The sequence below is a fragment of the Acartia tonsa genome, chromosome 9, assembly GCF_053477335.1.
Source record: "Acartia tonsa isolate MP-2025a chromosome 9, ASM5347733v1, whole genome shotgun sequence".
Lineage (NCBI taxonomy): Eukaryota > Metazoa > Arthropoda > Copepoda > Calanoida > Acartiidae > Acartia > Acartia tonsa.
The window spans coordinates 5592454-5618344 of NC_137268.1; the positions used below are offsets into that span (position 1 = coordinate 5592454).

At 31.1% G+C, this 25891-nt stretch overlaps 3 protein-coding genes across 4 annotated transcripts; 2 read left to right on the forward strand and 1 right to left on the reverse strand.

The window, feature by feature from the left end:
• Positions 1-2: 2 nt before the first annotated feature.
• Positions 3-14493, reverse strand: LOC145328464 (TBC1 domain family member 19). Its single transcript, XM_080172164.1, has 22 exons — positions 14254-14493; positions 13676-13742; positions 12997-13054; positions 12505-12616; positions 12013-12096; positions 11735-11756; positions 8298-8365; positions 7566-7667; positions 6951-7037; positions 5786-5872; positions 5373-5426; positions 5071-5097; positions 4596-4670; positions 3874-3966; positions 3356-3453; positions 2843-2947; positions 2357-2438; positions 1876-1943; positions 1504-1591; positions 959-996; positions 813-865; positions 3-383 (listed from the first exon to the last, which is right to left on the reverse strand). The coding sequence occupies exons 1-22, from the start codon at positions 14491-14493 to the stop codon at positions 322-324; spliced, it is 1770 nt and encodes a 589-aa protein (XP_080028290.1). The 3' UTR covers positions 3-321.
• Positions 14494-17686: 3193 nt separating this feature from the next.
• LOC145328465 (venom peptide isomerase heavy chain-like) lies at positions 17687-21094 on the forward strand. Its single transcript, XM_080172165.1, has 9 exons — positions 17687-17735; positions 17934-18046; positions 18882-18975; positions 19064-19103; positions 19178-19277; positions 19684-19759; positions 20611-20637; positions 20738-20829; positions 21059-21094. Exons 1-9 carry the CDS (start codon positions 17687-17689, stop codon positions 21092-21094), a joined length of 627 nt encoding a protein of 208 aa, XP_080028291.1.
• A 120-nt stretch (positions 21095-21214) lies between these two features.
• Positions 21215-22799, forward strand: LOC145327697 (tryptase beta-2-like). 2 transcript variants are annotated; one of them, XM_080171253.1, is made up of 3 exons: positions 21215-21262; positions 21617-21703; positions 22657-22797. In XM_080171253.1, the coding sequence occupies exons 1-3, from the start codon at positions 21257-21259 to the stop codon at positions 22753-22755; spliced, it is 192 nt and encodes a 63-aa protein (XP_080027379.1). In that variant the 5' UTR covers positions 21215-21256; the 3' UTR covers positions 22756-22797. The 2 variants fall into 2 exon arrangements, with proteins under 2 accessions (XP_080027379.1, XP_080027378.1); XM_080171252.1 differs by having other exon boundaries at positions 21221-21267; positions 22657-22799.
• Positions 22800-25891: the final 3092 nt, after the last annotated feature.

Genomic DNA, 25891 nt, shown 5'->3' on the forward strand with positions numbered 1-25891 from the left:
CGTAGTAATTTTATAATTTGGGTCCGTTGGTCCGACTGTCACTTAACAACTGCTTACCTTTAGAAACTGTACGTTTAAGGATTCTAAAGGCTGATTTGTATTACTATTAAGGATTACAACCCTTTCATAAACAAAAAAAAAAACAGTAAATGTTTTGATCCGTAAGAATTTGTATATGCAATTTAAATCATCGCCCATGTTTATTGTTTAATGTCTTTTGCATCTGATATGTTCTATGATAATTTTACTGAAGATTTCTCATTTTTATCTTAATGTTGCTGCGCTATATATAAACAAAACTATCCTTGATAAGTTTTATACTTAGTTATCTTTAGATAAAGCTAATTGAAGTAGGGAAACCAGATTCAATGAGGATAGATCACCTGAAAATAAAAAGTTAATTTGGATGATTATTTTAAAGTTCAGTTTTAATTCATTGGATATACTACCTAAATTCAGTGATCGAAATGGATATTACATTGGCCGATAAATCTCCAAAGATGATCCACAAAATTATCCCTTCTCTGTAGATTCAATTAGTGGTTGAAAAGTTTGGACACTAAACTTAATGTAGCATCCAAAAAAACAAAATAAAGACCCCAAAGTTGTCAAGTCAACGAATGAGAAAACGTTATTATATAACTTAGGGGACTGGTGTAAAAAGAACTACCTAAACAAGTTTGATAGTAGTTTTGTAAATAGTTTTTTTCATTCTTTACACTTCTATAGGCATTAACATACCTATAGAAAATAGAAATACATTTTACGAATCCTAAGAAGGTAGGTACATATTAAGATGAATAATTTTTTACCTAAAACAGCTTCTACACCAGCTAAGTTAACAACTCTCATCAAATTTTCTTTTCTAAAATTCACAATTTTTATATATTTTGAAAAATTACAAAATGAATTTTAAAAAAGAAAAATAGCTTAAATATTAAAGAATTTTTATTTTTACCTGAAACTGACGATTGCACCCGCAAGCAGAGGCAAAACCTAAATTATTATTCATAAAGACGGATGAACGTTTTTCATTAGTGATACTTTATGATAGAATTTGTCGTCTATTTTTATGGTAAGCTTTCAACGTTTTAATTAATGTCTAGTCCTACCTAGGTTTTAAAAGAGCTTTAATTTCATTGTTGAGGGATAATTATTTTATCTGATCTTGGCCTATTACCAAGATTTAGTATTTTTAATACTTCTTAACTATAGAGTACTAAATCAGGGAGAGAGGGGACATTAGGTTCTTTATTACACTAGTCCCCAAAGTTCTGTAAAATTGTTTTCTAATTCGTTGGCTTAATAACTTTGGGGATTTGAATTAAATTCTGTTGGGTTGGTTGATTAAGTTGAGTGTCCTAACGTTCAACCACATACAGAAGGGGTAATTTTGGTTATCATCATTGGCCATTGTCTTATCTCTTATCATCTATAATTACATTTTATGTTAGTACTAAGATTCGAACCGACTACCTATTTGACAAGTGGCATACTACAAACCTCCATAGAATCGTAGGCTATGATGATGTCCCACAAGTAAAGAAGTTGGGTTGGTGGGAAGTAGCCAGAAAATCCACGCATAATCCATCTAACAAGTATTTAAAACACTTTAGTTTTAAAGTATGACTACCAAAGATTCTACTTCGTAACTTTATTGCTCTTTTTTCTATCAACATTTGCTTTTTATAAACATAATAACATAACATATGTCATAACATACGTCACATATGAAGTTACCTAAATCACGAGAACCATGAGCTAATGATAAGTCAAAATTCTGGCAAAAAATCATTTATAATACTTTCTTGATACCCTTCTCCCTGTGACAAGCACCCGAATTTTAGAAGATTTTAAAAAATTGATTAATTTTACCTAAACACGACTCTTGTTGGTTGAATATCCAGTGAAAGTAAATGCCTCCATAGCTCTGGCTCGTTTCTCTAAAATAAAATTTCCATAACTTACTACCTACCATTTTAAAATTATTTTGATTTGAAGAATTTTCACTAAGAATGATTGCTAATAAGTTTTATTTTTTATTGAACTAACAAGATGTGTTTGTATCGGTCCGTCTTTGCACAACGAAAAAAAACTCGCTAACCATTTGACCGATATGTATCTTCTTTACAGTAAAGCTTTCTTTCAGTCTAGGGAAGGAGTTTCCCCACCTTCTATCGAATGTTAATTAAAGTCAAAATAGTATATAAGATTTAGCCTTTCTATAAAGTTTAGTCAAGCTAATGATTACCAAAGGAAATAGTGTTACTTATCTAAAAGTACGGATTTTAAATATGATAAAGCTATGCAAATTTGTGGATATAATCGTTCTTGTTTTCCTTAAAAATCTGTGAACCTGCATAATATTTTCAAACAGGGCGCACAGTCCAATTATAGATTGGGGATGTGAGGATACTTGATTCAGTCGGAACCAAAACCTTAATATGTTTTTAAGTTATTTTGTGTTCCTGAAAAAGAATGTTTTGGTTTTATGAGATCGAACATCTTCAAAACTGTGGTCGCCAAGAAGGACTCCAGTTAAAGAGTAGCTGTGCTTCACAGAGTTAAGAACTTGGAATAAATAGATAGATACACAGATAGATATTATGTCAGTTTCCCTTAAAGACAATTGCTGTGCCCAAAATTCCCCCCCCCCCCCCCCCGTCAAAAATATGAGGTGGGGGGGAGGGTTAGTTTATCTTTGTTTGGGTTTGTTCTTCTTTAATTTTAGGTTAGTATATATTGGGTAGCCACACATGTTTTATGTATAATGAAAAAAACTACCTCCACCCCCTCACTAATAACTACTGGTTTACTAAAAAGAAAGATAGGTAGATATTACCTGGTGTACATAGCTCTGAATGTAAAGTACAGCTGTACATGGTCTGTGTACACATAGCAGAAAGGCGCACAGAACATCGACATCCCATGGTAAGGGATTATTCCACTGAAAATAAAATATTTTCACGGTGTTAATAAGGGTACTATTATATCAGGAGTGTTTCATTAATAAGAGTAGAAGAATTGCATTGAATGACCATGAAAGAGGTGAAACGCTTTAATAACGACAACATTTTATTTATTTTTGTCCAGGGCTAATGACTAACACTTTGCAGAATATCTGTGTGTCTGTTTCTAGCTCAAAAATCTTAAATCCGCGGGCCCATTGTGGTTAACGTTTCATATAAGGCTTCTTAGAGGTCCAGGAAGGTTTATTTTTGAAGAAGGTTTATATCCACCCTCCCAAAAGAATTCGCTCCTGTGAATGGTGCAGGTTCGAATTCTCCCTCCTTCAAGTGCCCCTAAAGGCTTCCAGGGGGGATATGATTCTTAATGATTTAATATAAAACTTAACCTTGGTGGATACAGAACATAGTTTTCTGGTGATGGCTGTTTTCCTCTTAGTATTGCTTTGGGTGGATTTGAAGAGCCACAAGAAAACATTGTTGCCACCTAGCGGAGTTATTTGGGATTAAAATTTTCTCCAATCAAAGGTTTTCTGAATTACCTAGTGTTTATTTATTAATTTTACATAATATGGAATTTAGTTGCTTTTTTATGATTATTTTGATTATGATTAGGTATAAAAATATTAAAATTATAAACATTTCAAAAAGTAGTAGATGGTAAAAAGTATTAAAGCAATAGGTAGTATTATCAACAGAATCCATGTACTATAAAAATCAGAGCTCGGCAGCAGCCTGAAAGCCTCAGGGAATCCATCTATTACAATTTAATAATCAGATGAAAGTCTAAACCTTACACAAATATGGCAATCCCTCTTTCAAAATATTTTTCAAAGCATCAAAACGGGTTTAAATTTGAGGCTTCATTGCGGCTGCCGAGCTCTGATGAAAAAAAAATATTTTTTACCTCACAATCTCTGCTGAAGCATAATATTGTTTTATAGACAATATCTTCAAATATGAAATAGTGCTCGTCATTCGCTGCTGTCAGTTGTATATCCTAGAATAGGTATTTATCACATCGTATCATAAGCAGCTTTCCACGGCTATAAAAATGAAAGTTATATTTACCCCGAGGGGACAAAGGCCAGGGCTAACAAAACTTGTATTAATTTCATGATTATTACTCTAATATTTTTGAAAAATTGTCTGTAATAAGATGCTGAGAACCGGTTCGAATTCAGTGGATATTAATCGGTTTCTTGGCCCTACTAAAAGTTTATATCTCAGAATCACAAATTAAAAGAGCTCTCATATAGAAGAAACTTTTTAGAGAGTGCATTTTTGTCTGGCGATATCTCTTGGAAAGTTGCTGGTAACCTCCCTCAAAATAAATATAAACCTTCCCTTGACTTATGAGAAGCTTCGCTGTAAAAGATTATTTAAAAAAAAACAATATTACATTTGAAATCTATTTTCAATGATGCTTAAACATTTTTATACCTTCATAATAAGTTTATCTAACATAATATCAGTTGAAATAACTGCTTCTCTTAATATTCTACCTTCATAATAAGTTTATCTAACATAATATCAGTTGAAATAACTGCTTCTCTTAATATTCTACCTTCATAATTAGTTTATCTAACATAATATCAGTTGAAATAACTGCTTCTCTTAATATTCTACCTTCATAATTAGTTTATCTAACATAATATCAGTTGAAATAACAGCTTCCCTTAACTCTTCATACGTCACAATATCCTAGAACAATGGATATATTATAACTTGGATTTTACACCAGATTTTCATTTACTCTAAAAAAATGATTATCGCAGCTGGCTAAAATAACGGACATATGTGCATCTATTGTATACAATGTTTGGTCCGTCTATGTGTCTGTCATACCCCAAGATACAAACCTTATGTTTTAAAGAGGTTTCGTGATTTATCTTTGCCCATTCTCATTCGTTCTTTTGTTATACCAACTGAGGATTAGCTCTTTAACTCGCTTTGTCCATTCCATGATTTTTGTGCTTTGCTTCTTATGGACGTTGTCAACCTTGTTCCTTTTTTAAACACTTTGATTAAGTCCAACATACAAGTATTATATCAAAATTATATTATCGAGTTTTTGTAATATAAAGATTTATGATTCTCTTACCTTTTCAGTCAGATCACATCCCAGAACCTAAAAGATTTTTTAAAGTTTGAAACTTTAACCAATATTTTTTTGTACAGTTATTGATTTTATTTTTTTATGAAGTTTCGAATAACAAATCAGTATCAATACTGTAAGACAAATATTCTTACAATGGGGGTAGATCTTTACTCCCTCAAACTTTTATACCCCTTTAAAACCTAAAAACCATGTATTTTATTTTACTCTCCATCTTGGATGTTCTTGACAAAGAATGAAAAAATTATAACATTCTTAAATTAAAGAATAATATTTATTTTGATAACCTGTGCCCAAACACTTCCTCTAAGGCTATGGGGACATCCTCTTTTCAAAAACTCCTGCAACACATAGTTTGTAAATTAAAAAATCTAAATCTTATTTTTTTTTGTTAAAATAAATCTGAAAGTTAATATTTTCTAGAATAAGTCCAGAATGAAATAAACTTGTTTTGGATTCATACGTATGTCACAGCAATAAATGAATAAGACAACTATCTGGCACAAGTGGTGGAGACCCTTTTTGTCTGCTAGTAAATTGCTTTCTGTTCTTTTGTTTATACCCGGCTGTATTTATATTTCCGACGCTATAAGCTGATTTCAAAGACCCAATACAAAATCGGGACAGAATACCTGCCCTGTGGGCAAAGTTACATATAGCTCATGCCCCCTCTATATTTTTACTTCAATAAATCACCCACCTGTGCCAGGGGAGCATGATTTTTATCCAGAACTTTCAGCCCAAGTTGATATCTCTCCCATTCCAACTGATCTCCTCTGTTATCAACCTACAGATTTACAAAGCTTTAATCGGGGCTCGGCAGCCGCGACTAAGTCTAAAATGTAAACAAGTTTGGATAAACATTATACCTCACAGTTGGCAGACGTGCAACTGTAAAAAATATAAATTTGCGAGAGCGGAAATAAAACAGATAATAAAAAGAGTGTGGCGACCAGATTATTTCTTTTTAAAAAATATGGTAGAGGGGGGGGTTTTTAATGCAACCATCTCGTAATCAGTGAGCAAATGGCACTTAGAATTCGAACTTCCATCTATAATTTTGCATGAGTAATCCTTGGTAGGTCTATTTTCCCTAAATCGAACAAAAAGTTGGAAAAGTAACGGCTGGCGGCTCAGCTATTTTGCCATTTATTTGATATTTATATTGCAAATTAGTCACGAAACCTCTCTCAACATAATACTATTTTCTACTCCAAAACGGTTCTAGACGGTAGCTTTGGTACTAGAAGTTTTAAAATTGGTTATTGCTATCATTTAACATTAATTAAACCAAAAATATGTTTTAAAAAGTCGATTCCTACGTAATTGATGATAGATTTACCCTGAAAATAGGCAAAAAACGGCTGAGCCGCTAGCCGTTACTCTAACTTTTTGTTCGATTTAGGGAAAATAGACCTACCAAGGATTACTCATGCAAAAGTTCAGATCGAAATTTGAATTCTAAGTGTCATTTGCTCACTGATTACGAGATGGTTGCATTAAAAAAAACCTTATATTATAAGCATATTTATGAGAATAGATGTGATCCGCAACATAAACTAGATAAGTTATTTTTCTGACCTAGGGTTTTGCCATTTTGTGGTTTCTGTAAATTTTCATGCATGCGGATCGTTATGTCTTAGTAGATATAACAGAAATATTAAAAGAAAAATATGAATACGCTTTAAAATTAATGAGTTTTTGCTTCACCCCTAGAGTAGATGAGGGGCATTTTATGGGGGAAAAAACATTTAAAGGAATATTCTTTCCTGTCAGATACCCTGCTAAATAGCCTAAAGCCTTATTTGTATCATTATTTAACACAAGATTAATGAAATTCTAACATTGAAGACAAAGATTAAAACCTGTGGAACTCCCAAGTGTGGCTCTGCGAGACTCAAATCTTGGAATTTTTCACGTAGATCCGATAGATCTGCTGTTTTTATTGGAACCTAAAATTTTTATAAATAATGATAAGCCGATACTTAAACGAACGCTAAAAGATATCACATGAAGTATCATTAAAACCGACCAAACATTTAAATAAATGATCTTTTTCTTGAAGCCCTAACAAGACATGATATTGAATTGCGCCAGTTTACTTGCCAAGGCATATAGATTTCACTTCTTCCACCATTTCAATTTTTGTGCTTTCTCGTCATTTGTATGTCCTTTGGGACATCTAAAACGAAGTTCTCCCCAAAAAATTTGTTTGTGTGTCCGTAATTCCAATTTATTACCTGTATTAGACAGAAAGGTCTTCCAGATAGTTGGCTACTTAAACTTGTACAACATGGATTCTGATTGGGAGAATTTATACCTCTATTAGACAGAAAGGTCTTCCAGATAGTTGGCTACTTAAACTTGTACAACATGGATTCTGATTGGAAGAATTTATACCTGTATTAGACAGAAAGGTCTTCCAGATAGTTGGCTACTTAAACTTGTACAACATGGATTGTGATTGGGAGAATTTATACCTGTATTAGACAGAATGGTCTTCCAGATAGTTGGCCACTTAAACTTGTACAACAGGGATTCTGATTAGGAGAATGGAGTTGCGCCAATACTTCCAGAAAATCCTAAAAATCAAATCTAAATAAAAACAAACAGAATTTGATCCAAAATAGTATTTACTTACAGTAGCAAATCTAAAAAAAAATAATTTAATTTGTGTGTTTATTAGTCAATCCGGCACGCTAAGGAGGAAATGTGATTTATTGACTGCTTTATAATAGGACAGCTAAAATTTTCACTGCAGATTTCTAATAAAATTGGGCATCTAACTTATTTAAATTGCTTTATCCATTTGTATGTCGCTTATGCTTCAAAAGACAAAAAAACTTATTTGTATGAAAAGGCTTCGTGATTGAATTAGTTTTTGCAATTTCTCTCTTTTTTCTTTAATGAGAGCTGAATTTTGTACGTTTGTCCATCTTTTATGCTTCGTTACTTATGGATGCTATTATTCTAGTTATATAGCAATTGGCAATTTCCAATGTATGCCATAATATTGAGCTTATGATTTCAAACAGCTTTGCTATTGTTGATGAAATCATCCTTGTTTATATTTAATGATTCAAACTCCTCAGTTGATGGCCTTTAAAGCGAGTGGAAATAAACAAAAAAAATTCTAAGAAGAATATGTAACATAATAATACCAATCTCTTCAATATCAGTGTAGCTGTTTTCCAGATCTTAATATATCATACCTTAGGAGAGTAAACAGGTCTGAACAAGGACAAGTCCAATTCCAAGGCAGATAGATCTTCCCAGTGAGCTATAGAATTATAATTTAAGAAAATATAGAAGTATTACATTTTTTTGTGAAAACTAGTCTTTTTAAAGCTTTTGATTTTTCTGTAATTACGGTATGTCCGTCTGTAGCGAATAGCTCTTTATAATCGTAATCATAATGTTCGTACGTCATTTAAATGGCGTTGCTACAAAAGACCAACTCTACAAAAGACCAACGCCTACAAAAGACCAACACCTATATATTGTAATATAAACATTAAATTTAGTAATAATGTATTACATAATCAATACATGGCCGCAGCGCTCGGCCCCCTTGCCTATAACCTAACCTAACCTTACCTAAATATTGTAAAAAATATTAAAATTTGAAAAAATCTATCAACCACTTTTTGTAAAATCCACGATATTTAAAACTATAAATAAATTAATGTACATTAAACATTCATACATATAGGTTAGGTTAAAGGCAAGGGGGCCGAGCGCCCGCGGTTCGGGGCCGAGCTCTGCGGCTATGAACTTCTAGCATTACGATTTTTTGAATGTTGGTCTTTTGTAGGCGTTGGTCTTTAGTAGAGCACTAGTCGCCGGAAGGAAAAAGCAGTTTTTTGAAACAGGCTCTCTGAGATTATTACAGATTCTGATATATACATATATAGACTGATGAAAAATGCAAAAACGAAATCAAAAGCGTTCCTTCTTGGGTGAAAATCCGGGAAATTTTTTTTTAGCTATTTTTAACCTAAAATTCACATTGGCAAGCCTGCAAAGAAAAATACAGACATTATAAACATGTCGTTGCTCAGCACCTAGAAGTGGTATAAAAATGCTACGCATACCATTGGAAAGCTCATAACCTCTAGTTTTCATAATTGTATATAACATTTTTGTACTATTATTAGTTTTTGAGCTATCCTCTGAAGTACTCAAGTTTTAAAACTGCAGTTTTTTCTTAAATTTTAGTTTGATACCTTTTTAAAATTGTATTGCTTAGCACTTAGGAGTTATATAATTATTTTATATAGGTATATTTGTATATTTTGGGTACATTTAATTTTAGCTTAATTAAAAATAGTCTTTGAAATGTGTATAGTTTGACACTGTAGTAAGAACCAAGGAGGGAAGGTGGGGGGGTGGGGGAGGGATGTAGTTTATAAACTTATAGGCAATGAAATTCATTATAAAATTTTGCTCTGATTGTTTTTGGGCTTGTTGTTATAGTTATTAACCTGTTTATCTTTGTAAGATCTCTTATATGATTAAATATACCAGTGAAAATATTGAAAATTAAATTTTGGCACTAACCTTCTAGGGACTAGTAGGGTAAACAGCTCCAAAACACTAAAATCTAAGGTCTGAGCTTATTTTTAGAGATATCAAGCTAATTTTTTGTAAACTTTGTTTTGCATAATTAAGCTAAGTAGTCACTAAAGATTTCATTTTGCCACTTTCCTTCTTGGTACTAGTAGGTTTTAACACCAACCAAAACACAAATATTTTAAGTTATGTGCCTATTTTTAAAGACATCAAGATAATTTTTCAATTTAAAATTTATTCACATAATTGAGATACATAGCCACTAAATATTTTGCCCTGGCTGTTTGGACTTGTTGTTATAGTTATCAAATGGTTCTTTTTCAAATTTTTTTTATATGATTGGATATACCTGTTTTTTGGCACTTTCCTTCTAGGGGCATGTGGGGTAAAAAGCCTCTAAAACACTAAAATTATAAGCTATGAGATTATTTTTTTTTTAAATAACAAGCTTATTTTTCTAATGTAAACATTTTTCACATAATTGAGCTAAGTAGCTATTACAGATTGCATTTTGGCACTTTCCTTCTAGAGTCTAGTGGGGTAAAACATCCCCAAAATACAAATTTTATGAGTTCTGAGCTTATTTTCAAAGTTATCATGTTGAACTTTAATGAATGATTATTAAGTTCAGTGATTTGAAAAAAAAGTTTTCATTAACAAATCAGCCCATTTTTTTTTTAAGCCCAGAACTTAATGTTTTAGTAGTTTTGGAGGCAGTTTTACCACACTAGCCCCTAGAAGGCAAGTGCAAAACTTGGGGTTTACTGGTAGATTTAATCATATAAGTGATTTTACAAAAATAATCAGGTTGGCAATATTTAATACTAAATTTCATTGCCTATAAGTATATAAACTACCCCCCCCCCCCCTGGATCTTATAATTTTACAATTGAAGGTGTTTCACCCCACTAGACCCTAGAAAGAAAGTGTTAAAATTAAATCTTTAGTGGCTATGTATTTAAATTATGTGAATAAATTTTAAAATAAAAAAAACAACTTGATATCTTTAAAAATAGGCTCATAACTTATAATTTTAGTGTTTTGGGGGCTGTTATACCCCGCTAGCCCCAAGAAGGAAAGTGGCAAAATGAAATCTTTACTGGCTACTTAGCTCAATTATGCAAAAAAAATTTACATTAAAAAAAATTAGCTTGATATCTCTAAAAATAAGCTCAGACCTTAGATTTCAGTGTTTTGGAGCTGTTTTACCCCACTAGCCCCTAGAAGGATAGTGCCAAAAACAACAAGCCCAAAAACATCCAGAGCAAACTGTTATACTGAATTTCATTGCCTATAAGTGTATAAACCCCCCCCCCCCCTACCTCCTTGGTTCTTACTACAAAGTCAAACAATACACATTTCAAAGACTATTTTTAATAAAGCTAAAATTAAATGTACCCAAAATATACTAATATACCTATATAAAATAATTATATAAATACTAGGTGCTAAGCAATATAATCTTAAAAAGGTTTGTGTAACAATTGTATCAAACTTAAAATTCAAGAAAAAAATTCACTTTTTTAACTTGAGTATACTGCAGAGGATAGCTCAAAAACTAATAATAGTACAAAAACGTTATATACCAAAATAAAAACTAGAGGTTATGAGCTTTCCAATGGTATGCGTAGCATTTTTATACCACTTCTAGGTGCTGAGCAATGACATGTTTAAAATGTCTGTATATTTCTTTGCAGGCTTGCCAATGTGAATTTTAGGTTAAAAATAGCTAAAATCTTTTTCCCGGATTTTCTCCCAAGAAGGAACGCTTTTGATTTCGTTTTTTGCATTTTTCATTAGTCTATATATGTATATATCAGAATCTGTAATAATCTCAGAGAGCCTGTTTCAAAAAACTGCTTTTTCCTTCCGGCGACTAGTGAGAGTTGGTCTTTTGTAGGCGTTGGTCTTTTGTAGAACCGTCTAGTTGGACTTTTGTAGGCGTTGGTCTTTTGTAGAACCGTCTAGTTGGTCTCTTGTAGGCGTTGGTCTTTTGTAGCAACACCATTTAAAACATGTTGATTTTAATTAATATTACAGTACAACTAAAATTTATAATAGAATTTAGTATACTTACTAACAAACTCTTGTTGCTGTGCCTAAAATATAAAAAAAACATTAAAACAATTAAAGTTGTGTCACTTTTTTCTTTTATTAATTCCATCTGAAATAACTGAAAATTTGAATAGAGTGTGGCGTATTGTTGGTATAAAACTTGTTTTGTACTGTAACTAAAGGAAAATGGGTAATAAAGGGGGGGGGGACTGTGGATATTTTCTCTTTAAATTGTTTGCCATTGTCCCTTGTCCATGGATTAATTAATCTCCAATAAAAAATTTTAAAATGAATATAAACCTGACATCTTGGTTTAGCAAATGTTTGACTAAGTTCATTGCACATGGAGTTTAAACTCTTCAATATTCTCTTCTCCCATTGAGCCTAGAATTTAAGATATTTTTAAAGTTGGTCAAGCAAAAGAGTTAAACTCCAAGTGATTGTAATGAGCAAAAAATTATTTGGGGACTTTAAAAGTTCCTTTCCATAACATAAACATTGTCTTTAAGGTTTAATAGCTGACCGTTTCAATTTTTTAAACTTTTATACCACTAGCTACTTCGCCCCTACACTCCAGGAATGGTTATAAACCTTACCAGAACCTATGAGATGCTACATTGTAAATGGGAACCATATCGGTTCAGAGATTAGCAAGATCCTACGGTACACACAGACAGACAGACATTCTGTTATTTTTCTATAAGGATCACTTTAAATATATGTAAGGTTGACATTTTTTTATGAAAGATTTTTTAAGTTTATTAAGTTAATCATATTAAAATCTAAGCGTACCTGAACTTTAGCTACATATGCCAATGGCTCCCGAAGCCTGCCAGAAGTATGCTCATGAATCCATTTTTCTACTGATTTACTTCGCATCAGGTGGTAGACACAATTTTTCAAACTAAATAAATTCAAATATACAGTTTTTAGTTTTTATCATACCAATTCAATTTTTTTGGCCGCTTCCCCTTGGTTGTTTAGCACTGAAACCTTTCCTACACTAATTTATAAATATAAAATGAGAAGGGGGGTTCAGTTCTTAACAGGCACTTTGAGAGAAAATGCCACATTGACTGAGATTTTACCCAGTATGTGCTAATATTATATTACACAGGTGTTATCTAGCGTCCTTTTAGGCATCAATGGCATTGTGCTTTATAGTGAGACAGAAAATAATCCATTACTCCCCTCACAGTAAAAAAATACCTAAATTTTAAGCAGCTAGTAAACTTTAAAACTATTAGTGTAAATTAAAACAGTGTTGCCATAATAAAATCTTACTTTGTTTCTATGCCCGAAGTAGCCAAACATTTGAGAAAAGTTGCGGGAAATTCACTTTCTGCAAAATTTAACTATTATCATCATAAATGTAGATATTTCATTCTGATACGTGCTTATCTATAAAAAAAAACTTTGGTTAGAAAAGCACAAATTTTCATTATCTACTATAATACAAAGAAGAATGATGTCTGTCCGTCCGTCTGTCTGTCCGTCCCTTAAGATCTCGGTAACCACTGAACCGATCGGATTCTACTCTTCAGGGTATATACCTATTGTTCCTGTGGTGGTTTTAGGCTATTTTCTTGGGGCAAAGCCTCTAGAGGCTAAGGGCGAAGCCGCTAGTTTAATTTAATTACATACATATGTTCATTTTTAGTAGTTTAACCCTAGTATCTAAGGGCTCTGTAATAAAAGGGGCAAGAAGGGAGCAGAATTACAGCCTAAAACCATCTCAAGTCTTAAATTTGTAAATATAATAGCATTAAACCACCCCTGGACCTATGTCCAGCTTCTCTAACATGGATAACTAAATTGGTTCAGTAGTTAGTGAATCTTCAGACAAAAAAACCTTACTACTTTATATTACAGGAACTGTTGTGCCTAGCGCTGGAAAATATATACGCAAAATAGATTACCACTGAAGGAAATATCCCTTCCAAATAATATTTTATTTACAAACCTGTAATTACTGGAGAGGCCACAAGTTTTTGTAACTCATCATACAGCTGGGGATATACATCTCCTTGCTATCATAAATATAAAATTAGTTAGTTGAACAGAAAATTTAATGTTTTTAGAAATTTAAAGATTAAACAAAATTACCACTTAATTAGATAAAAATTGATGGAAAAGTTAGAACACCAACCAAATAAAATTCAATAAAAGTACCCAAAGTTATTGGGTCAACAACGTGGTTAGAAAACTTTTTGCTACAAATTAATTTTTAAATTTTGTTAGTTTGACATCACTAAAGCATTTGATAGTATGATACTTCTTCTTATTCATTTACTTATTTTACACAGGGAGGAGAATCAAACTTCCCACGACCCAAGAAAAATTAATTAAGATTTTGACAAAAAGAATTTGGGGAAGATTGATTTAATGTCAATTTCCATTATATTTACTTTAAACATTAACATGGTTTAGTATTTTACTTAAAATTATAAAAAAAAATTTATAAAACGATGAATAGATATATAGAATAGATAGCAAATAAATAGATTTAAAGATGGATAAAAGATTAATAAAAGATTTTACCTCTATTTGTCCTGATAAAAATTCCGCCACTTCCCTGCTTTGCGCCGCCGTTTGGGACATTTTTTTCTTGATCTTTTTTTTATATTTACTCTCATAACCTTCCTCATTCTCCTTACCTTTCTTACTAGTTTCCATTAATTTTATTTTAGTTTTTGTTATGAAATTAATCATAAATAAACTTCTATGTCTTCCATAGACGTCCGAGGGTTGTTTATCCCCCTTAAACTTTGAAACTTTCATTTTACCCCCTACAAAAATTTAAAAAAAACACATCATATTACCCCATTAAACCCTTAAAAATTATAATTTACCCCCCTCAAAATAAAAAAGCTTGGACATCCTTGATTCCTTAAACTTAAATAGTTCTATTTCTTTATATATCCTTCATTTGAAAATTTTGCATTCTTTAAATTTTTTGAACTGATGTCTTGACCCTTCCACTTATTTTAGTATTTATTCACTTTTGTAAAGGATTAAAAATGGCACACTTCTATCAAAAATTGCTTTCAAAAATATTTTAACAAAAGAAATAGTTTTATCCCTTCTTTCACGGGGGAAAATAACTGACTTACATTTACAAAATAATAAATTTAGAAAGGTTACAAGAGTACCTATAAATATTATTTTCTTAACACAATATTCTCAAATACATACTTTTCTATCTATAATTGTCATGATAATAGGAAAACCAAGCAGTTCTAACCAATGAATCTATTATTACTTGGATCTTACACCAGATTATCATGTACTCCAACAAAGTGAAACTTGTAGATGGCTAAAATAACGATCCACCCATCCCCTCCTCTGCTTCTGACCAACAAATGGTGTCCATGTTAGCAATCTAAAATAACAAAAAAATTCCCCTGTCATAATATCCACGTATATTCTATATCCATTTTCTAAATAGGGAGATTTATTGATCAAACTTCTATAAAAGACGACATTCAGAATTTTTTAATTTTCGAGATCTTAAGCTTCAAACAAAAAACCCTACTACCTTATTTCTGTGTGTAAATAAAGGAAAGCTGTGCTTTTGTCTATTGGCCATATTTGAGAAGTTAAGTGGTATTTTTAATCTTTAAAAAATTCCTAACTTTTTTCACATTTTTATATTTAATGACATTACTTTACATAAGTGGTCTTAAGTAGGCTTTTTATGATTGTAAATCATTTGACAAGGTTTCGCAAAAGATATTTATAATTACAAAATATGTAAAAATAAACAATAATAAAATGTATATAATATAAGAAATGATTATTGTATATTAATTGAACAGTAAGTACACTATTTGAATAAATGTTGAGCAAAATTGAGACTTTATTTATTAGACCCCTCTTTAAATAAATTTTGTTAGAAAGGGGAAGAATTAATTATTTTTTCCTGGGAATTTCTCTTGATCAATCCCCTATATATACATATATATATAGATTAAAACCTATCCGGCTTTGTCTGAAAGTTTAGGGGATCAACTGCACTAATGGGAAATTGTCATTTTAGTATCTTATTTCATAATTGCTTTTGTTGACAAACAAACAATATTTAGTGTAGAATAAGTTCTGTTTAATATTAAATTATGATATTATTTGATTTTGCTTTAATTTTTATCGTTTTTCAATGTTATGCAGAATCAAAACTAAGATTTTCTCACAATAATAAACGGGTATTGAATTTAAGATCATTATTATTTTGGCAACCTTGTTTCTATTTGTTTCTATAAAAAATTGGAGATCTGAAGTAGTTTTAATATTTCATGGGTTTTATATACAGCATGACCCTCAAAAAAGTATTTTTAAGCATCTGCAGCCCTTATTTCTCAATGAATTATAAAAAAATGCATATGTCCTTGTTCTCCATAGTATTCCACATAAGTAGATATAAAAATATTTTTTTTACCTCCATTAACACCGGAGATTTTTAGAGCTAAAGTTTTGAAAAAGTGACTGAGGAAAAAGTAACTTTTAACATGAAACGACTTTTTTAGCAAAATTAAGGTAGAAATCCTTTTATTTTTGTTACTAGCAGAAACTTTATACAAAAATGAAATAAAAAATTTAGTTTTTGAGTAAAAAGCATTTTTTACACATATTTTTTGAGTCTTTTTAGTTTAATGATATTTTGAAAAACTTACTTATTAGGCAAAATTTTTTAAGATTAAAAAACCAAATAAATCTTTATGAATATAGCAGGAAAATTGTTTTTGTTTCACAATCCTAACTTTAATAACAAAAAAGTTGAGAAGAAAATAAAATTAAAACATAATGATTTTTTTGTCTAAAAAGCTTAATTAACCCCCTATTAAATTATTGAGATGTCAGAAAAGTAGGCGGAGCAACTGTCATAATTAATCCTTTTCTCAAATAAGGGTTAATAAATAACCTAAAATTTGCAAATAATCAATTCATTCAGTAGTATTTTTTGCCATTAAAAATTTATATTTTTTGGTGGAATAAAAAAGAAATAATTAGTTAACTTGTTTTTCTTTGTGTCTCATTATTCAGTTGCCAGAAAAACATTATATAACCATCCAAAAAATAAGAGAAACAAAAAAAAATTCTTTTTCTCAGTCACTTTTTCTAAACTTTAGCTCTAAAAATCTCCGGTGTTAATGGAGGTAAAAAAAATATTCTTATATCTACTTATGTGGAATACTATGGAGAACAAGGACATATGCATTTTTTTATAATTCATTGAGAAATAAGGGCTGCAGATGCTTAAAAATACTTTTTTGAGGGTCATGCTGTATAATAGGGTTTTATGTCAACATAAATGTCTTATTGTGTCCTACATTAATGGGAATGACATTTCCAGACATATATTTACAAAAAAGTCTTGAAAACTATTTTAAAAAAGTATGTAGGATTTATAAGAAATTTAAATTCTTCCTTAGACGGTAAATGATAAGATTTTTTGGATCATGGAAAGAAAGTAAAGTTGTGGGTTGTGTCATATTTTCACAGTAGCTTTTCATAGGTTATTTTAAGCCAGGAACATATTAATAATCCCTGCAGGGTTAGAAAATTGGCCCAGCAGGGTTAGATAACCCCGAAGGGGCTAGAATTAGGAGAAAAGCTACTTTGAAATACAACAAGACCAGCTATTTTGTTTTCATTCCATGATCTAATTTTTTAAAGCAAAGGTTATATTCATTAAACCCTTCTTATATTTTTCAAGGTCCATGGATTTAATGAAAAAGTCAACTCAACTAGATTTACCCACTTACATGCAGTAAGTATATTTTTTATTTACAGAAAATTAATATTAAGGTATATTTTCAAAATATTATTGTCTACAATTTATATACCTAATTTTAGGATAAACAAGAAGTGAAAATAAATCCTAAGTTTGAAAGTAAGAAAACTCTAAGTATAGTTCAGATCTAAATGATCAATTTTAGAATCTTGTGTGCATATGGAATTTGAGGGACCCAGCAGAATGGAAATAGAATATGGGGATATGTTGATATACATGGATATTCATTCAAGTATGAGGGGAGGAGATGGGATAAAGTGGGTAGATGGAGGGTAACATTATTTTAGCCAGCTGCAAGTATCACTTTATAGAGTGCATAAAAATCAGGTGCAAATATCCAAATAATTTGATATCAACTCCTAAAAAAAAATTATATTTGACAAAATAAAAAATTCACATGTTTCCATAATTTTCTTTCATTTCACTGAAGACTGCAGATGTGGATTCAAGAGGAAGAAAGAAACTTTTGACAGGAAAAATACAGTTGATTATTCTAATTCTGTTGGATATGATATTAAAATAACTGGTGGAAAAGATGCACATGTAAGCTTTATATAAATTGTATATATGGGCTGTATAAATTCATATATCCTGTATATTAAATAAGAATAACATTATTGCACTTATGCTAAATAAAATCTTATTTCAACTAGAAGGTCTTCTAATTTCTATTGGTTGGTGGTTGGATATATGTACATACAATTTGTCCATCTGAAGAAAAGTTCATGTATTTCATGACAAATGTAACCAACAACTAAATCTAATTAAAAAAGATATTTGAAAATATTTTGCGATTTTGGAGGATCTTGCTTTTTTAGTAAAGATAACATTTTTTTCTTCCCCTTAAATATTCTTTTAGATTTAGTTTACTTGTTGGCTATACCTTATTCCTGATTTCATGGATTGTTTTTATAATTTTTACAAATATTACAACTTTAATTTAGATGAATGAATGGCCATGGATGGTACAAATCATAACAAAAGATAAGGTTATAAGTACATATTTCTTAGGATTATGGAAAGAAATTGAAGTAGCAGGTTGCATCATATTTTTACAGAAGCTCTTCTCCTATTTCTAGCCTTTGAAGGGGGCTATAAACCCTGTGGGGCAATCATTAACATAAATTAACCTCTCAAAAGCTACCATGAAACATTATAGCTTCGTTTTCTTTCAATATTCTATTTCTTACATTCTTTTAGGTTGCAGCATAGCTTGTTACTCAACTATATTCTGATTTAGATTGGCCAACATTACAATGCATCTCATAAATGTGGAGCAAGTCTAATTTCTGCTGAGTTTAGTTTTTTATTAGTATTTGAATATTCTAATATTTTATAAATGGTGGTTTCAACAGATATTAAATATTTTTTTTTGTAGTGGGTGTTAACAGCTGCACATTGTTTTCACTGGAAAGATAGTATTACAAGAGAAAGTTGTGTCTATGAATCAAAAGATATAGCTGTTGTTTTAGGTACATTAACAAATTCTAGTTTCATAGGACTAATTCTGGCACATTTTAGAATTATTTATATATTATAGAGACAAATATTCTTTTGCAGGTGAACACAACTTATCAATAAACCAAGAGTCTCCAATTGAGTAAGAAATAATACTGTATGATTTAAATATAAAATTATGAAAAGATATATTCCCAATTAAGATAAATGAATCAGGTTGACCTTTGAAGTGGATAAAATTATTGAGCATCCGAAGTATATTCCCGATCCAGTTAGAAAACATCATGACATTGCACTTCTTAGACTACAAACTAGGGTAATTTTTATTCTACATTTAATTTTAATACAATCTGTCCAAATACTTTTCCTACTTTAATTATACCTTGTACAGTTATTTTTTTTTTCATTGAATGATTATAAAAACTAAAGGAAAACAATATTTATTTCCTTATTGTAAATATAATTAGAAGAAAAAAATTAAGTACATTCTTTGGCAGTCTCCTCAAAGATACTGGTTAACCCCCCTCCCTGATTTAAAGTAAATTTACATAAGAGGGGAAAATATTTTGTTAGGTCAGGTTAGGATGGTATATATTGGGTACTGGGTAGCCTCACAGGGTTATGGTAGGTATATTCAATTTATTTCCAAAATAGGGTAAGGGTTCAGTGCTTGATATGTACTTTGAGGAAAAGCACCTAAACTTAAATTATTCCATGTATAGGCAAATATTTGGGTTTATACTCCTGTGTGCTTACCTTATAAAAATCAAGAATTTTCTGGGTCTAGCTGGACATATGGTAACTACAACATTTAAAGGAACCCTGCAAGTAATACACCGCTTTAACTGCTGAAAGACTGCCACGAGTAGACCCAATAACCAAAATTTGATGCCTCCAGCTTCAATAACAAAAAAGTTACAGATATTTCAAAATGTTTTTCAATATTAAATTACATTGTCTAGAAGCAAAATTAAAAGCTTATTTTTATCAGAAACTAAGGCTGCTATTAACTGATTTTTAAAAAATAAAAACACACCTTTTCATAATCAAAATATGTTTTATAAATTCGGTTTAAATTACATTTGTAAGCATAAAATTATAGTGGAAAAGAATGAAACTAATGTAAGTAATACAGATGCTCAGCTGTGATTGGATGTTCAGCAGACTTAGCGCAGACTCAACCTTCTGAAATCCTAAAAGCTGGTATTCTCACACTTCAGTACTCTCAGTACAACGTAAATTAAACTGAATTTTTAAAATGATTTGACTTTAAAGAAAAGTGTTTTTATTGTAAAAATGTTATCAGTTACTGGCATCCCTAATTTTCTGCCAAAAATAATTTTCTTTCTAGGTGACATATTTTAATAATGAAATTTTTATTAATAGCAATGCAAAACTTTCAAAATTTTCATTGTACTAAAAATATCATTTTGAAATGTCTAAAACTTTTTTGTTATTGTAGCTGGAGGCTTCAAATTTTGGGTATTGGATCTACTCATGGCAGTCTTTCAGTAGTTAAAGCGGTATATGTAAAAGAGTTCCTTTAATAGTAAAATATTTTTTTTTTCAATTTAATGATACACTTTAGTTTTGTTATTTTTACTTTTTGTAATTTCAATTATATCAATTATTGTTATTCATTTTTTCAGGTTGGGGATTTTTAAGAGATGGAAAAGGTAGCATGTTTAAGTTTTAACTTAAACATTTCCACAAGTAAAACCACAAAGATCTATCAAAGAAAAAATTTAGTTTCATATCCAATTGCTGTATTCCTAGGTGAAATTGTTCACCACACTCTTCAAGAAATTAATATTCCCATAGTCGAGCATGCTGAATGTTATGAGGCATATTCAGAACTTGATTACGAAGTAATTTTTTTCTTAATTAAAAATAAATATACCTTGATCATATTGGTTAAGTCAGGCATAAATCATTTTTAAAAAGTAGATGAGTCTAGTTGAAGGGAGATACAATCAATCAAAAAGATTTTTAGCTTGTAATAAAGTAGTCATTATTAATCAATATTTAAATATTTTGATGTGGTACTAGATTTTTATGTACTCTAATAAAGTGATACCTATAGCTGGCTAAATCCAGCCTCTTTACCTCATACCCTATCATCCCACTGGATGAACAAACTTACAATAAATGAGGTCCATATTAGCAGCCAAAATTGATAAAAATTTCTGTGTCAATATATTTATGTATTACTTATCCATTACATTATAAGTTCATAAAATACCTACTTTAAATAGGTTACTCATGGAATGATTTGTGCCGGAGGACAAGAGAAAGATGCCTGTAAGGTTCAAATTTATTTTATTTAAAAAAGAGAAAAGTATACAAACTCAAATTCAAAGTTCTACTAAGATCCCCAACTAATAATATTTCATCAAGATAAAGATTAAAAGGGGAGGAGGGGTTTGGGTGAGACTTTAATGACGCTATTTTTTACTCGCACTTAAAGTTAGGGTTGAAATACACATAAATGGAGATAAGAGGAGGCTCAAATCATGGTGTTTGAAATTTTAATTGGTTCATAAAAAAATGAGGTTTTTGATTCATTAGGCAAAGCATTAATTTTTTTCTTGGGGGGGATTAATTGAAAAACCTCCCCTTTCTTCTTATACATCCCTAGCCTTCTTATTATTTCAGGGTGATAGTGGCGGTCCCTTGACAGTTAATGTTTATGGTCAACATTATCTTGCTGGTATTACAAGCTGGGGAGAAGGATGTGGACAGGTACAGGTAGAGGGAGAGGGAAGGGTCAACATTATCTTGCTGGTATTACAAGCTGGGGAGAAGGATGTGGACAGGTACAGGTAGAGGGGGAGGGAAGGGTCAACATTATCTTGCTGGTATTACAAGCTGGGGAGAAGGATGTGGACAGGTACAGGTAGAGGGGGAGGGAAGGGTCAACATTATCTTGCTGGTATTACAAGCTGGGGAGAAGGATGAGGACAGGTGCGGGTAGAGGGGGAGATAGGGGAAATTGGACTTTAAATTATTTTGGTACCCAGGGACGTACAATCTTTTTATGTTGTGGGGGATGATTTAAGTGGTTTCAAATGTAATTTAATAGTTCATTTTAAATTGGAGAGTGGGTAAAATGGGAGGTTTCAAAGATTGAGGAGAGTTATGACCCTTTTAGCCCCACCCTTGGTCGCATAGACGTCCAAGGGGGGGGGTGTAATGGGGCAATTACCCCCCCATTTAAAATATACCCCAACCATTTAGGAGGGGGTATTTACCCTTCCCAAACAATTGGGGGGGGGGGGGGTGTAAATAACCCCCCTCAAAATAAAAAATCCCTAATAAAAAATTTTTTCAATACTAAATATTTAATAAAATTTAGATTACCCCCCCCAACTAAATTTACCAACCCCCCCCCCCCCCAACAGACATCAGGGGGGGTAATTACCCCCCCCCCCCTCCCAAAAGCAAATTTTACCCCCGGGGTAAAAAAAATTTCCATTTTACCCCCCCCCCCCAAGCAAATTTTACCCCCGGGGTAAAAAAATTTCCATTTTACCCCCCACCCAAATACAAATTACCCCCCCCCTTAAAATTTTTTACCCCCCCCCCCCAAAAAAAAAAGCTTGGACGTCTATGCTTGGTCGTCTATGTTTTGTACCCAAAGTTGTATGGGATACAGTGTCCAAACTTTTAAACCAATGATTATAATTATATTTCAGATAGGAAGTTATGGAGTGTACACAAAGGTTTCCTACTATCTGGAATGGATGTGGGATACAGTCGCCAGAAATGGAGGTGCACATGCTTGTTATCATTAACATTCACATTTTGTTAAAATATTATTAATTTCAATGAAAATTTATATGTGTAATTAAATACATTTATTTTTGAAGTAAATGATTTCTGAATTTTATACTTTTCTAATTAATCAATTGAAATATGTTTAACTGGACAATAACCTGGACAATAACTTAATAAATTTTTTTGTTGTAGAATTGTTAACTGTTTGTTTCATAAATATGGCACCTTGCTAAAATAGTTCTTTTTATTCAGGAAGTTACATATTTTTATTTTAGAAATTATAAAATTGGTACATACTACTTCTTAGTCACGCACATGACATTAAAGATAATAGAAAGAAGGTAACGGGATCGAAACTCAGCTCAAACCAGGTAATACTAAAGATGCTAAACGCTCTACCTACTACACTATGTACCTATGCATTTATAGTAAAGGTAAAGGGAATGCCTTTGCCCAAAACACCATACAAAGATAGGACTTGTTACTTTGGTTTCAGCAATATTTGTGATGTTAGTGCCTTGGGACCTGCAATGAAGTTTTATCATTACGGTATCAACCCTTGAGGTAAAGCATTAGTATACTAAAAGGTTATAAAGTAAATTACTAATGGTCCAAATCAAGAAAAAGGGCTTTTATAGTTATAAATAACTTCAAAGATTTATACTGCTTGGTTCAATAATTCAATTTTAATACTACTTATAGTTCTCTTTAAAAAAACAAGAAACCTATTGATTACATAATAACAAATCTAAATATTAAATTCAAAATATATACATAAAATTATTTGATGATGCAATAAGGATTTGATAGAAAATTGCAGGGCTTGGCAGCTGCGCCTCAGCCACGCATCATAAGCCTCAAATTTTAACCCGATTACGTGCAAACCAAAAATTCTTAAAAGATAGATTGTCTGTTTAGGATGAGGGTTTGTCATCCAGCTGAATTTAAAGTTATTATACAGTGTGTTTTTTTTTATGAGAACTTTTTTGAAAGCAATTTTACCCCACTTATAGTTATCAGAAATTAATGATTAATGGCTTATTTTCTTCGTTTTTTAATGCAATTAATAGAACATTAAAAAAATATTTCAGTTTTCATTAAAAAAGTACAGTAAAATCTAAAATTCAAAACTTAGGTGTCAACATCTAAAAATGGTTTTAGCGCATTTTTCTTGTACCTAAATTTTCTAAGAAAAAAATTGGATTTTCTGTAGTCGACTTTGGGGGGCCAGTACTCCCTCCCTGGTTGAGATATGACCTTCAAACTTTGATATGTTCTAGTACATGTCCCTAATAGTATCTGTATACATTTTTAGCTAACATAACTAAACTAAAGTGTTTTGCAGCCATTCTTGCAAAAAGGTTGAATATTTAAGCATAAGAAAAATGCGCTATAACCATTTTTAGATGTTGACACCTAAGTTTTGAATTTTAGATTTTACTGTACTTTTTAAATAAAAACTTAAATATTTTTTTGTTGTTCTATCAATTGCATTAAAAAACGAAGAAAATAAGCTATTAATCATTAAATTCTGATAACTATAAGTGTGGTAAAATTGCTTTCAAAAAAGTTCTCATAAAAAAAAACACACTGTATGACGATTTCACTGAGGCCTATGCGCGGCTGCCGAGCCCTAGTAAATTGTTTAAAAGCAAAAGTAACAAAATAAAAATTTACAATTCAACAATGTGTCATAGAATATTTGTTTTCCAGTATTGCTTCAAAACCGATCAATATACGGTGGATTAGAACCGGTTTTCAGCCATACTAAAAATCTTGCATATCATTTCCATGTGAAAATTACAATAAAAATCATAAAATTAATATTATCTTTATTAGCTCAGGCCTTTGGCCTCTCGGAGCTAACAAAACGGGTTCATTTTAACATCCACGAAAAGCTGTCTATAATACGATGTGATAAACAACTATTAGATAGTCTATAAGTTGAAAGTTGTGTTTTTGCAAAATATTGCAATAAAATATTTTTCAAACTTATTATTATAAAGGAATTTTTAGATTGTTTTAGTTTGCTTTATAAACGTTAACTCAAGATCCTATTTCAATAAATTTTAATATCATAAACATGTCATGTTAAATGTTGTTTAAAGTATCCAGTTTACTATGATTTTAATTACTATAATAACAAGTTTCATAATTTCACTAAATTATGTTAAATCAAAGCCTGAATTTCATCTTATTGAGACAGAGGTTGTTATAGTTTCTTTTACTTTAATCTCTCATCTCATTTCCCTAAAAAATATTAGAATTTTAAAAAGATGTGATCTAGAGTAATTCATGGTGAAAATCTATGAACTTTAATGGCTGCTAACGGCCAAATTGTGACACAAGTAGATCTAAAATAATCTGTAATGATCACTACTCAATAATGCACACTCATTTCGCAGTGCTCATAAATGCGTGAAAAAGACTTATCTTAAGCGTTTTTTCTTCTTCAGCTTTTATATGAATCTTTTATGATCTTGGCTATACCAGATTATTTATAGGCCTTCATATGCAGCTTAAAACAGTTTGCGGGAATGACATGTACGTTAAGTGGTTTAGCAGCTAGCAGCCTTTAAAGTTCATTGATTTTTGGAGATAATTTTTACCAGGAAAATTTTACCGTGGACTGCACTAGATCCAATATTAGAATTTAAAAATGATGATTATGTGAAGAGTGATAAATCTTATAATTTTTAGTAGAGAAGCTACTCTAAAATTATCTTTGTCTGGCCGTCTGTCAGTCCGTAACGCGATGGGGGAAATGTGGTTTTTAGTGAAGATTCCTATGATAAATCTATGCATTATTTTGACCGTCTGTCTGTAGGTGTTCATGCTTCAAAAGATGTAAAAGTTATTTTTTAATGTTTCGTGATTTTCTTTGAGTTAATGAGTTTTCTCTCTAATCTATTCTCTCTCTTTTATTCTCTGCTCTATAACTCACTTTGTTTGTATGTCCTATCCATCATCTTTTTTTTATGCTTCGCGACTTATGGATGTTGTCAGATCCTTGTTTAATTTTTAGGATGACAATCAAGATTACAGTGAAGATATTAATGAAAATACAAATAGAAATATTCAAATTTTAACATGGTCATATAATGTAAGACTTAGTTTATTATTTGCATAATGGAAAAAAAACGAAGTAGAGGC

Coding starts and splice junctions, on each gene's coding strand:
- LOC145328464 (XM_080172164.1), bottom strand. CDS start 14,493: ATGAAAGTTTCAAAGTTTAAGGGGGATAAACAACCCTCGGACGTCTAT. Junction 2,948..3,355: donor TATGTTCTGTATCCACCAAG/GTTAAGTTTTAT, acceptor TTTTATTTTCAG/TGGAATAATCCCTTACCATG. Junction 997..1,503: donor TAGCCTACGATTCTATGGAG/GTTTGTAGTATG, acceptor ATAATAATTTAG/GTTTTGCCTCTGCTTGCGGG.
- LOC145328465 (XM_080172165.1), top strand. CDS start 17,687: ATGGAAATAGAATATGGGGATATGTTGATATACATGGATATTCATTCA. Junction 18,047..18,881: donor CTGGTGGAAAAGATGCACAT/GTAAGCTTTATA, acceptor TTTTTTTTGTAG/TGGGTGTTAACAGCTGCACA. Junction 18,976..19,063: donor AGATATAGCTGTTGTTTTAG/GTACATTAACAA, acceptor ATTCTTTTGCAG/GTGAACACAACTTATCAATA.
- LOC145327697 (XM_080171252.1), top strand. CDS start 21,229: ATGATTTGTGCCGGAGGACAAGAGAAAGATGCCTGTAAG. Junction 21,268..21,616: donor AAGAGAAAGATGCCTGTAAG/GTTCAAATTTAT, acceptor TTATTATTTCAG/GGTGATAGTGGCGGTCCCTT. Junction 21,704..22,656: donor GGGGAGAAGGATGTGGACAG/GTACAGGTAGAG, acceptor ATTATATTTCAG/ATAGGAAGTTATGGAGTGTA.